Source organism: Mobula birostris, chromosome 9 (genome assembly GCF_030028105.1).
Source record: "Mobula birostris isolate sMobBir1 chromosome 9, sMobBir1.hap1, whole genome shotgun sequence".
Lineage (NCBI taxonomy): Eukaryota > Metazoa > Chordata > Chondrichthyes > Myliobatiformes > Myliobatidae > Mobula > Mobula birostris.
Window position 1 is genome coordinate 60,001,282 of NC_092378.1, and position 13,158 is coordinate 60,014,439.

Genomic DNA, 13,158 nt, shown 5'->3' on the forward strand with positions numbered 1-13,158 from the left:
TCTGAGCTTCTTGTCGAGCCTGGATGGAACTATGGGGTTGAATGCTGAACTGTAGTCCAAGAACAGCATTCTCACATAAGCATCCTTCTTCTCCAGATGTGTAAGGATGGTATGCAGAGCAGTGGCTATTGCATCATCTGTCGATCGGTTGTGTCAGTAGGCGAATTGTAGGGGCTCCAGTCTGGGTGGTAGCAGGCTACAGATGTAATCCATGACCAGCCTCTCAAAGCACTTGCTTAGTATTGAGCTGAGTGCAACAGGACGCCAGTCATTCAGGCATGTTACCTTGAACTTTTTTGGTACAGGGACAGTGGTGGATAATTTGAAGCAGGAAAGCACTCTGCACTGGGAGAGGGAGAAATTAAAAATGTCTGTAAACACACCTGCCAGTTGTGCTGCGCACATCTCAAGTACTCGCTCTGGGATGCCATCTGGTCCAGCAGCCTTGCAACTGTTCACTCGTTGGAAACATCTGTATACCTCAACCTCAGAGATGACCAGGTTGCAGGTTGTAGCGGTGGCTTTCATAGCGACATCGAACCGAACATAAAAGCGATTGATCTCATCTGGGAGGGAGGCCGTGATGTTGGCGGCACCACAACATTTGGTTTTGAAGTCTGTGATGGTCTGCAGCCCTCGCCACAAGTCATGTGTGCTATTCATTGTGAATCTTGACTCAATCTTCTCCCTATATTGTTGTTTCGCAGTCGTGATAGCTTTGCACAGATTATAGTTGCTTTTCTTGAGCTCTAGTTGATCTCCAGTGAGGGAAGCTCGATGTCGCACTGTAAATGCTGCTTGCACAGAACTATTCATCCAGGGTTTCTGGTTCGGGAAGACCCTGACCGACTTCTGGGGGACAACGTTGTTGATGCACTTCTGGATGAAGCACGTGACTCCATCAGTGAACTTGGAGATATCTTTACCATGGAAGACATTCCAGTCGATGTCATCGAAGCAGTCCTGCAGCATGGAGGCCGATTGGTCGGACCAACAGCGGATGGTTTTAACTATGGCCACCTCTTGATTCAGCTCCTGTTTGAGAGCATCCTGACTGGCTGTGTCACTGCCTGGTACAGAACTGTACTTCCCTCAATCACAGAACTCTGCAGAGGGTGGTGCGGACAGCCCAGCGCATCTGTCGATGTGAACTTTCCTCTATTCAGGACATTTACTGGAGCGGGTAGTAAAAAGGGACCGGAGGATCAGCGGAGACTCCAGCCACCACAACCACAAACTGTTTCAGCTGCTTCTGTCTGGCAAACAGCACCACAGCCTTAAGGCCAGGATCAACTGGCTATGGGACAGCTTCTTTCACCAGGCCAGCAAATTTATCAATACACATTGATCTGATTGCATATCTGACTGTATATACATGGATACAAAACAATTATGTATACAATTTTAGTGTTTGGGCAATATCCTCCCACAATTCCCTTTCCTTATTGCTTGTACATAGCGACGGAGACACAACATAAAGATTTTTACCTCCCTCATGTTGTGAGATAGCTGTAAGAGATAAAATTCTAAATTCTAGGTCAGTCCAAATTACTGTTGTCCCTTCTTGCACCTCCTACTCTACCCTTATCCAACCCCACAGAACTAACTTTGAGGAAGCATTTACCCACCTTCTCTCAAGGTGATCTATTTTTTTTACCTCAACAATACCTTGTGATTGCAAGCTATAAAGATCTTAGTACCTGCTTGGTTAAAGGGTATTCTTCTGAAATTTCCTTCCTTATATTTTTTGAGACATTCTTACATCTGAAATCTCTAAATTTGCCCCCCCATCCTCCCTCCTTGAGAAAAATATTTTCTCTATCAGTCCAAATGAGTTCTACTGACCTGCAAGTTAATTTCGCAGATAATTTATTGATTTAGATTCGTGTAGACATGTCAAAATGGAAGCAGGAAAACTGGTCCAAAAGATCAGTCCCTAGGGCCACAAATGCCTAGAAGATAAAGGCAGGTCTATGTTAAGGTCCACAGTGACTCCAATCTATGCACAGACCATTCTTTCCTTCTCTTCACTGCCTGCTGGCTAGATCAGGAATATTTTGAGTGAGGGTAAACTGAATGTTTCACTTGTGCTTGCGCAGATTTTTACTTACTCCAAAAAGGCAACCTATTTGTACCAGACACTCTTGCAGCCTTCTTATTCAATGTCTGGGCTACTGGCTGTCTTGATTGGGAAATGGCTATACAAGCAAACAAAGGTTTAATGTTCTAAGCAAACACAAAAATCTAAACACTTGCAAGTTAGAACAGGTTTATTGCTGCAGTCTGAGGAAAAAGAGACAAAATGAAAAGGGTATACAGATTAACATGATGAATAGAGATCTTGGCATTATTTATCAGTGGCTTACCCTCAGTTCTTTAGTATGCTTGTCAACAATCTGCTGAACGTTAAGCTGTCCCTCTTTTTGTGAGGCCTGGTAAATAATTTGTTGTTCTGCATGAGAGGTCATCTCAGCTCGAAGGTCCAACAGTGCCTTGCTCAGAGCCTGTAAGGTAGAGAACGGAAATAAAAAAAAAATTACTAGATGCCTTTAAAGTCTAAATTCTATAACTCCCTCATACAAAGGCAGTGGCAAGTCAAATTGTGACAGGTTCTGGCTGGAAAAGATTTCCACAATTATTAACAGCTAACTTCCTTTAAAAAAACAGTAGCATTCATCATTAACGACCCCCCTCCCCATCACCCAAGACATGCCCTGTTCTCATTGCTACCATCAGAAAGGAGGTACAAGAGCCTGATGACAACATTCAATGTTTTAGGAACTGCTTCTTCCCCTCCGTTAACAGATTTCTGTATGGTCAATGAACCCACTGACACTACCTCAATATTTTTTTCCTTATTGTAATTTATATTAAAATGTTTCTTATTATAATTTATAGTTTTTAAAACTATCATGTATTGCAATGTACTGCTGGCACAAAACAAGTTTCTTGATGTATGCCAGTGATACTAAACCTGATTCTGAACTTGTAAATCAGTAATTATTCAACAGTACAAAATAATTTGGTGCCTAGTACATTTTAAGCTGCATATTTGTGATTGTTCTCCATAGTAATAGCAGATGTTTAATATAGTCCGTCCAGTGTAAGCAGATGTGTGCGATAAGGGAAAATTACAAGAGTGGTTGACAGCGCAAGGCAAAGAAAGAAATGACATCAATTTGGCCTATTTTTAGGATTGGGGTTTGATTCCCATCACTCTAAAGAGTTTCAACCTTCTCCCTATGACTGCCTGGGTTTCCTCTGGATGCTCTGGTTTTTTCCTCCCATATTCTAAAGACGTGGGTTAGGATTAGTGAATTGTGGGCATACTACGTTGGTGCTGAAAGCTTGGTGACACTTGCAGACTGCTCCAGCATATTCCCCGATGCAAACGATGCATTTCACTGTATGTTTTGATGTTTCAATGTACATGTGACAAATGAAACTAATCTTCATCTTTTTCATTGGAATTTCACCCCATAGCAAAGCAGTTTGTTAAAGCACAAGAGATTCTATAGATGATACTGTCAACCAGGTAACACAATAATAAAATGCAGGCAATCAAAACTAAGTCAATACTTTGCTCATCCATATTTTCTAGCACCTACCTTTTGCTGTTTCTCTTTCAAGGCAAGTTGACCTTTTAGCCTTTCCACTAAGTTCTTCATAGTGGTGGTGGGTGCTCTTGTATTAGCCTGTTTCTGGGCTTCCAGCTCAGTTTGCAAGTACTGCACCTCCTTTGCCATCTCCAAATTGCTGCTCCTCAGTTCACTGGCTTCATTGTGGAGCTCCTTCAGCTCAGCAGCATGCTTCTCTTCAAGTCTTGAAATAAGACATTAAAATAATCTTTGATAGTCCAGTATTTGACTACACTCCAAATACAAGAGAGTCTGTAGTTGCTGGAAATCTGATTGCACTCTATTTAGAAAGCCTCCGTCATCAGATTCCCGAATAGTACATGAACCCGTTAACATTACATAGTTATTCTTTTTTAATTGAATTATTGATTTTTTTTGTATTGTACTGCTGCCGCAAAACAACAAATTTCATGTAATCTAAGTCTGTGATAATAAATCTGATTCTGATTCCAGACTGTGGCACGTGAAGAGATTACCGTGTGAATATAGGAAATAATCAATATGCACTTCGAGCCAAGTATTAGAGGGCGAAGACAGGAGTATGGGTTTGAGATGGAAACTAAATCAGCCATGATTGAATGGTGGAGTAGACTCGATAGGCCAAATGGCCTAATTCTGTTTATATGCTATGTCTGCAAACTATAAAGTGGCAAAAGTACACCAAGAACTTGCCTTGCTTTCTCAGTCTCGCTTTCCCTCATTTTCAACTCTGTAATATCCTTCTGTTTCTCTAGTTCAGTGGTTGCTGCTTTCAATTTGTCCACCAGTGTCGACAGTGAGTGGTCCTGCTCGGCCACTGTGTGTTCCAGTTCTGCCAGGCGGACTAGATGTTTGGATGTCACAACAGGGAGGGCCGGTTTCTTCATCAGCTCCTGTTTCAACAACATGTATTGCTTCAGTACTTACAGGCCCAAATCTCCATGCTCCACTGTTTCCAGGGTGCCTATCCAAAATGGTATACATACTTCCCTCCAAAACTAATGGCTGCCTGAATTAGCAATGCTTTTGCTTTGTGTTGCAATATCTGAGATCTCAACATTTCTTTTCCGCTTAGAATTAGGGTATTTTCATCAATTTGATTAATCACTGGTGTGGTCAGATAGTTTTGTACTTCAAGTTCTTCCAATGTCAAGTTTCAGAGATGTAGCTACATACTGTATCATTACATAAAACATTTTTTGAGGATGTAACTAGTAGAGTGGATAGGGGAGAACCAGTGGATGTGGTATATTTGGATTTTCAGAAGGCTTTTGACAAGGTCCCACACAGGAGATTAGTGTGCAAACTTAAAGCACACGGTATTGGGGGTAAGGTATTGGTGTGGGTGGAGAGTTGGTTAGCAGACAGGAAGCAAAGAGTGGGAATAAACAGGCCCTTTTCAGAATGGCAGGCGGTGACTAGTGGGGTACCGCAAGGCTCAGTGCTGGGACCCCAGTTGTTTACAATATATATTAATGACTTGGATGAGGGAATTAAATGCAGCATCTCCAAGTTTGCGGATGACACGAAGCTGGGGGGCAGTGTTAGCTGTGAGGAGGATGCTAAGAGGATGCAGGGTGACTTGGATAGGTTGGGTGAGTGGGCAAGTTCATGGCAGATGCAATTTAATGTGGATAAATGTGAAGTTATCCACTTTGGTGGCAAAAATAGGAAAACAGATTATTATCTGAATGGTGGCCGATTAGGAAAAGGGGAGGTGCAACGAGACCTGGGTGTCATTATACACCAGTCATTGAAAGTGGGCATGCAGGTACGGCAGGCGGTGAAAAAGGCGAATGGTATGCTGGCATTTATAGCGAGAGGATTCGAGTACAGGAACAGGGAGGTACTACTGCAGTTGTACAAGGCCTTGGTGAGACCACACCTGGAGTATTGTGTGCAGTTTTGGTCCCCTAATCTGAGGAAAGACATCCTTGCCATAGAGGGAGTACAAAGAAGGTTCACCAGATTGATTCCTGGGATGGCAGGACTTTCATATGAAGAAAGACTGGATGAACTGGGCTTGTACTCATTGGAATTTAGAAGATTGAGGGGGGATCTGATTGAAACGTATAAGATCCTAAAGGGATTGGACAGGCTAGATGCAGGAAGATTGTTCCCGATGTTGGGGAAGTCCAGAACGAGGGGTCACAGTTTGAGGATAGAGGGGAAGCCTTTTAGGACCGAGATTAGGAAAAACTTCTTCACACAGAGAGTGGTGAATCTGTGGAATTCTCTGCCACAGGAAACAGTTGAGGCCAGTTCATTGGCTATATTTAAGAGGGAGTTAGATATGGCCCTTGTGGCTACGGGGGTCAGGGGGTATGGAGGGAAGGCTGAGGCGGGGTTCTGAGTTGGATGATCAGCCATGATCATAATAAATGGCGGTGCAGGCTCGAAGGGCCGAATGGCCTACTCCTGCACCTATTTTCTATGTTTCTATTACTGGACAGCATAGGCCCTTCGGCCCATGATGTTGTGTCGACCTTTTAATTTACTCCAAGGTCAATCTAACCCTTCTCTCCTGTATTATCCTCCACTTTTCTATCATCCATGTGCCTATCTCAGAGTTTCTTAAATGTCCCTTATGTTCTTGCTTTTGCCACCAGCACTGGTAAAGCATTCCACGCATTTAACAACCTCCTAATTGTTCCTGATCAGAAGAGGAACGATCATAGAGGGACAGTTGCTGAGGACAACCTTCAGCATCCACATGTTGAGGCTGCCATTTCAACCTCTGTAACTATTCACTACAAACAGCACAAGGTATATATTTATAGCTTAAATAAGCTAGTTTTTCGTCATCTCTCTGAATGCTTTGTGTAGGATTTGGTGTCAAAATTTCTTTTTGTGACGCTCCCATGAAGCACCAGGGCATGATTTACTATTTTAAAAGTGTCACATCAATATAATTATTGTTAATTCTGTTTTTTAAAAATACAACTGAAAACTGAGTAGCTTTTTATTTTAAGAAAAGCTCATTAATTCTCAGCAGAATGAACCATAAAACTAAATTAGCCTCACAACGAAAATACATTAATTTGTTTTTAAATAAAGAAACAACAGGTAACAAAATTATTGATTGATTTTTAACCTAAGGTTCTCAAATAATTAAAGTTTGAACAATTAACAATAAGCTTTAGAATATTTACTGCTGACATTCTTTTCATATCCAGAGAACTTCATTATCAAATGATATTATTCACTCATTTCCTTTTGGTTGCCAAAGAAATCTAGACAATATCTCATTAAGTCACCGACAAAATGAAATGAAATGAGCAAGTAAAAAAAAAACTAACCACTGCAGCTTCTTTAAATTTATTTAAGGATGCATCTGCATATGAATCCAATTTAAGATGCAAAGCTTTAAGATCTTCTTCATGTTTCTTTGCAATTTCTTCTTGGTCCTGTTAAATATAAAATAAAAATATAAGTGTTGGATTCTTGATTGATTTCTAACCCAAGGCTTTCAAATAATTAAAGTTTGAACAATCAAGACCGAGTTTTTGAAATAAAGTGCTTCCTGACATTCCTTTCATATCTATCAGGGAATTTTACATCAAATATTATTCACCCATTTCCTTTTTCTTTGCCAAAGAAATCCAGACAATATACCATTCTCTCCCCACCACAGTTCAGAGAACAGTGCAGCCCAGTAGAGCACAGGCCCTGTGGACTAAGACGTTGAGTCAAATTAATTAACCTAGCAATGAAATGCCTAAAACTAATTACTTCTGTCTACACAATGTCCATATCCCTCCATTCTCTTTACACTGTGGTTATCTAACAGCCTCCGAAACACTTTCATTGTACTTGCTTCCACCAGCCCTCCTGGCAGTACATTCCATACACCTAGCACTCTGTGTAAAAATAGAACTTGCTCCACGCATCTCCTTTGAACTTTACACCTCGCATCTTAAATATACACCCTCTCATTTAACCCTGGGAAAACAGATACTGGCTGCCTCTTTGTGCCTCTCATAATTTTATAAACTTCTATCTGGTCTTTCCCCCAGCCTCCAATGATTGAATCAACTTCTCAAACCATTTGAATCAAGTTCTGCCTCAAATATTTACCTCCCTTTCCCTTAAAAAAGATGCCATAATCTTTTTTATTTTCTCTCAGTTAGAATGTATTCTGTGATCTGCCTAAAGAAAGTATTATTAACAATGAGTATTTCAAAATTAATGGCTTTTTCTCACTATCTCACAACCAAAGGAGATTGCCTTCCTTCTTCATTCGTATCTAGTATGTCAGTGTCATTGGCAAGATTAACACTTATCCCTGTCTTTGGGAAGATGGCAATTTGTTACCTTCCTGAATCACTGTGGTGTACAAGCGGACACGAGGACATTAACCTATGGGGAGAGACTAAGTTCGCCTGGGACTGTACTCGATAGAATTCAGAAGAATGAGAAGGGATTTTATAGAAACTTATAAAATTATAAAATATAGAAAGAGGCAGGAAAGCTGTTTCCTCTGGAGAGAGCTGACAGAGAAGACTGAAGCCCAAAGGTCAATCGGAAGTGTTGATGATGAAGCCTGAGGGCTGAAGGCCCAGAGGTCTGTCCTGGGATTGGACAACTGTCTGGGTAAGTGAGAGTGGTTGGGTGGGAGGAAAGGTGATTGTTTTGCTGTTGTTGTCTTGTTGCCTGTTGCATTCTGTTAAACAACGTGGACATACTATATTGGCACCGAAGTGTATGGCAACACCTTCAGGCTGCCCCCTCAGCACATTCTTGGGTCGTGTTGGTTGTTAATGCAAGCGGCATATTTCACTGTATGTTTTACGTATATGTGATAAACAAATGAATCTGAATCTGAAGTGAGATGAGAATTAGGATACACGGCCTCGAGATTTGGGGCAATAGATTTAGATCGCGATGATGAGAGACGGCATTTCCCAGACAGTACTGAATCTCTGGAATACTCTGACCAGAGAAGCAGTAGAGGCTTTGTTATTAAATATATGTAAGATGCAGATAGATAGATTTTTGCATAGCAGGGGAATTGAGGGTAATTGGAGCGAAGTCCACAGCCAGATTCTTCACGTGCTTATTGAATGGCAGAGCAGGCTTGATAGGCCAGATGGCCAACTCCTGTTTCTATTTCTTATGTTCTTATGCATGTTGAAAGTACTCCCACAATACTGGTATGTCAGGAGGTTAGTATTTCCCCAAATAATAATAACAACAACTACTATACAAATGCAAACTCCATCTTGCACTACCAAAGTAAATTCACTAACCTGATGAGCTCTTGTCAACAACCGCTGGTACTTTTGTAGGACTTCTTCCTTCTGATCTAACCTGGCCTGCAGGTTTCTGATAGTCTGATGAGCAACCTTCAGGGCCTTTCTTCTTTCCTCCTCATGCTCCGTCTTCGCGCTGAGATCAGCGATCACCTTCTCTCGATCAGCTGTGGCAGGGAGGCGCAGTCGCAACTCATTTATAACTTTGTCCCTGGACAGCACGTTCTGTTCAGCCTTCCACAGTGCTGCTTCCTTCTCTTTAAGTTTCTATGAAGATAAACATGTGTCTGTGATTTCAAAATCCATTGAACATAATACTACTTAAGATCTGCTAAACAAAGTACAGAATTTCTTCCAGAAATACATTTTAACAGAATTTGATTCGAGCAGAACATCAATGATGAATAAATTTCATAATTTTTATAGGTTGCAGACCTATTTTAAAATAGCCAAAGTTAAAAAGTCAAAGTAAAGTTTATTACCAAAAGTACGTACGTGTGTGTGTATATATATATATATATATACACACACACACACACACACACACACACACACATCATCTTATACTACCTTGAGATTAATTTTCTTGCAGGTATTTACAGAAAAATAAAGAAATAATACAATTTATGAAAAACTATACAAAAACAAAAGTAACACACACAAAATTGCTGGAGGAACTCAGCAGGTCAGGCAACAGGAGTAAAGAGTTGCCGTTTTGGGCCAAGGTCCTTCACCAGGACTTGACCTGCTGAGTTTCTGCAGCATTTTGTGTGTGCTGCCCTGGATTTCCAGCATCTGTAGAATCTCATGTTTATACATAAACAAAGACTGATAAAAAAAAACAAATGCGGAAAAGACAAACTGCAAATAAAAATAATTCTGAAAACATTAGTTGCAAAGTCCTTGAAAATGAATCTGTAGGTTGCAGAATCAGCTCAGAGTTAGAAACAGAAATATGGAAAATCTACAGCACAATACAGGCCATTCAGCCCACAATGCTGTGCCGAACATGTACTTACTGTAGAAATTACCTAGGGTTACCCATAGCCCTCTATTTTTCTAAGCTCCATGTACCAAAGGTGTGATAAGTGAAGTTATCTGCATAACACTATTGTACAATTATACTGATTTATTCAGGTTCTTCTATTACTTGAATTCTAATCCATTTTGTAATTTAGTTTGGTTTGTCTATTCCTTCCTATCCTATTTCAAACTGAACTGATGCATGTAATATACAGGTGCATCAAGTCTGTCAGAACTTCTGTGGAAGTGGGAGGGAAGGCCAAGATTTGGTATACAAAGTACACCGTCTATGTGAAGCTAGACAGATGGCAGTTCATTAACAATTTACACTTCTCACACGGAAATACTGCAGAATGAATTTGCCAAAAAACAAGTGATAATGTTAAAGTTGATCTATAAGTATTTTACTCTCATTGTGCTTATTTTTTGGTCAACTGTTGGTTTCATTATCACCCATATACACCTTCCCCTAAATCATCACTTCAGACATCCTGAGATTGACCACTCTAAATAATATTTTTTTAGGGCCAAGCAAGCATGGTAGCTTAGCGGTTAGCACATTGCTTTACCGTGCCAGCAATTGGGGTGCAGGTCCTGCCACTGCCTATAAGGAGTTTGTAGATTCTCCCTGTAATTGCGTGAGTTTCCTTTGAATGCTCTGGTTTCCTCGCACAACCCAGAAATTTCATACGGTTAGCGTTAGTGAGTTGTGGCATGCTGTGTTGGCGCTGGAAGAATGGCGCAGCATGTGAACACCTTCCCACTGCAAACACTGCATTTCACTGTATGCTTTGATGTTTCAATGTACATGTCACAAATAAAACTAATGTTATCCTATAGAGCTACAGGTATATGGTAACCATAAGCAGATTCTTTCACGTCTAAAGCAATGTCCTATACCCTGCCTTAATCTTGACAATCTTAATTTTTTTCCCAGAGTTTCTTTTCAAGCTTCCCTCATCAACTCACATGCGCCAAGCAACACAAGTAAAAGCTTGTTTAATTCCAACACTTACATCCTATATCAGGTTAATGACCATACGCCAATCACCTGCTGTTATTGACCTCTTCTACAATCTACAAATCTCAAAATATTTTTGTCTGTAACCATTTTTGCATACTTGCCAAGGTAAGCTGTGTTAATGAGATATTGTCCTTGAATAAGTTATCAAGTCAAGACAGTTTCTTTTTTTCTCTGGGATCATAGGATCTTTTCCAATTTTGAAGAACAGGGAAGTTTTCCCTGGCATTCTGATCAATACAAACTCCTAAACCAAAGATATTAGAACAGACTTCTTGGCAACTATCACGTTGCCTTTTGTGGGAACTTTCCATGTAGAAGTTGACTACCATATTTCCTATTTTGCAACAATTCAGAAATACTACATTACCTGTGTTAGGAATATTTTGAAAGGGACTTCATAAATATTAGTGTTTATTGTTACCTTTGTAAACTCCTTATCCTGATCTTAATGTATTTCTTATTCTAGCTTACCATGCATCCTCTCTTGCAATGTCCTCCCTTTTTTGTACAGTTTTTACTGTGTGGAACTGCAAATACAAAGGCACATCTTATCACTCCACAACATAGCACATAATTATTCTAATTTACTTCATGCTATAGTTGCAACCAACTGGTTTTATAAAAGTACAAGAGATTCTGCAGATGCTGGAAATGTTAAGCAACACACACAAAATGTTGGAGAAACTGCAGCATTTTGTGTGGCTTATAAAAAGATGTTGTATGCTTTATCGAGATTTTTAACAAATTAAACTCTCAACTTGAAGCCTTTCCTTTACCTCTTCTAGAGTCCTGCAAGTTGCTTGGGTTTGTAGAATTGTGTGTACATGCTCTCTGATTTTTTGTAAAGCCACATTTAGCTGCTCTGGCAGTGGCTTGTTGGGGTCTGGGATGGAACCAGTAGCTTCCTCAAACTGTAGGAAATTAAGCATATATCATTACAGTAAAACTCTAAAACTGTTAAATATTACAGTCACATTTTACCACTTTAGTATCTACCAAAGAAAGAATGATCATCATCAGAAAATGTTTTTCCAGTAACACAAAAAGCAGAGTTCTTATTCAGTTCAATCTATCGAATATTTTTAAACAAAAGAAAGACAATGCTAACTCTCTTGGAGCTGAGCAGAGATTGGCCAATGCCATCTGCATTATAAATTTTGCAGGATTCCAAAGAAATAGGAGATTTTGGTATCATTTGCAGCAGTCTTGGTTACTGCTGGTCACAGATTTATGAAAACTGGCAAAATAAACTTGAAAACAATATGTGGGATGTGGTTAGCAGTTCTGGTTGCTCCATTATGGGAGGATGTCAAGGCTTTGGAGAAGGTGCAGAACAGATTTGTTATGATGCTGCCTAGATTAGAGGTATGAGCTACAAGGAGAGGTTGGGCAAACTTGTTTTTTTTCCCTCTTGAGTGGCGGCTGCCTGGGACGGTGATGGAGGCAAATATGATAAGGACGTTCGTGAGGCTATCAGACTGGCACATGAATGTGCACGAAATGGAGGGGCATTGACTTTGTGCAGGCAGAAGCGATTAGTTTAGTTGGGCATTTGATTATTATTTTAATTAGTTTGGCACAACATTGTAGGTCAAAGGGTCTGTTCCTGTGCTGTAATAATCTATGTTCTATGTTCTAACATGTCAGCTTTTATTGTTTGGTCCTAATTTCTCTTGAAAAAATTGTAGAGAGATCTACCTTTGAACTGCTCCTGTCCCTGTGGTGAATCTGCCATTTGGTAAGGAACTCAAGAATTCTGGAAAATCAATTGCCATGGGATACTAGGTTTTTGACCTGCTCATTTAGCCTCAACAGTTTTTGCTTGATCTCAGTAGTAGTGACCTGCCATTTTTCCACCTAAAATATTGATGGTATGGGAACAAGCCAATGGTAATTATGCTGAAGGAAGGACAGACCCACAGACCCTCTCTTACTGGAGACAGACACTAACTCATACTTGTGGAGCAATTGTTACTTATCAATTAAGAGCCCAAGTTCAACATGTGGAGATATTGCAGCATTAAGGGATGTGGAGAATTTCTTTACCTGTGATCTATAAAGAACTACCTGAAACAAAGGTGCAAGTACTTTCAGCTTTAATTTCCTAAAGGGATTCAGACTTCAAATAAAACACTTGCAGAGCTGAAGGAAAAAATGAATGTTACAAGTTGATAACTCTTTCAATGAATCTATGTATACAAGCTATCTTATATATTTATATTTATTGCGTTACTTTTTATTT

General features: G+C 40.1%; 1 protein-coding gene across 2 annotated transcripts in view; it reads right to left on the bottom strand.

Moving 5' to 3' along the window:
• cep290 (centrosomal protein 290) overlaps window positions 1-13,158 on the bottom strand; it is a 171,445-nt gene that overhangs the window by 58,197 nt on the left and 100,090 nt on the right. For both annotated transcript variants that reach the window (XM_072268142.1, XM_072268143.1), the window contains 6 exons: window positions 11,693-11,827; window positions 8,867-9,136; window positions 6,917-7,024; window positions 4,311-4,510; window positions 3,609-3,822; window positions 2,367-2,504 (listed from right to left, as the gene is read on the bottom strand). In XM_072268142.1, the coding sequence (XP_072124243.1) occupies window positions 2,367-2,504; window positions 3,609-3,822; window positions 4,311-4,510; window positions 6,917-7,024; window positions 8,867-9,136; window positions 11,693-11,827 (1,065 nt within the window). The remainder of the gene's footprint in view (window positions 1-2,366; window positions 2,505-3,608; window positions 3,823-4,310; window positions 4,511-6,916; window positions 7,025-8,866; window positions 9,137-11,692; window positions 11,828-13,158) is intronic.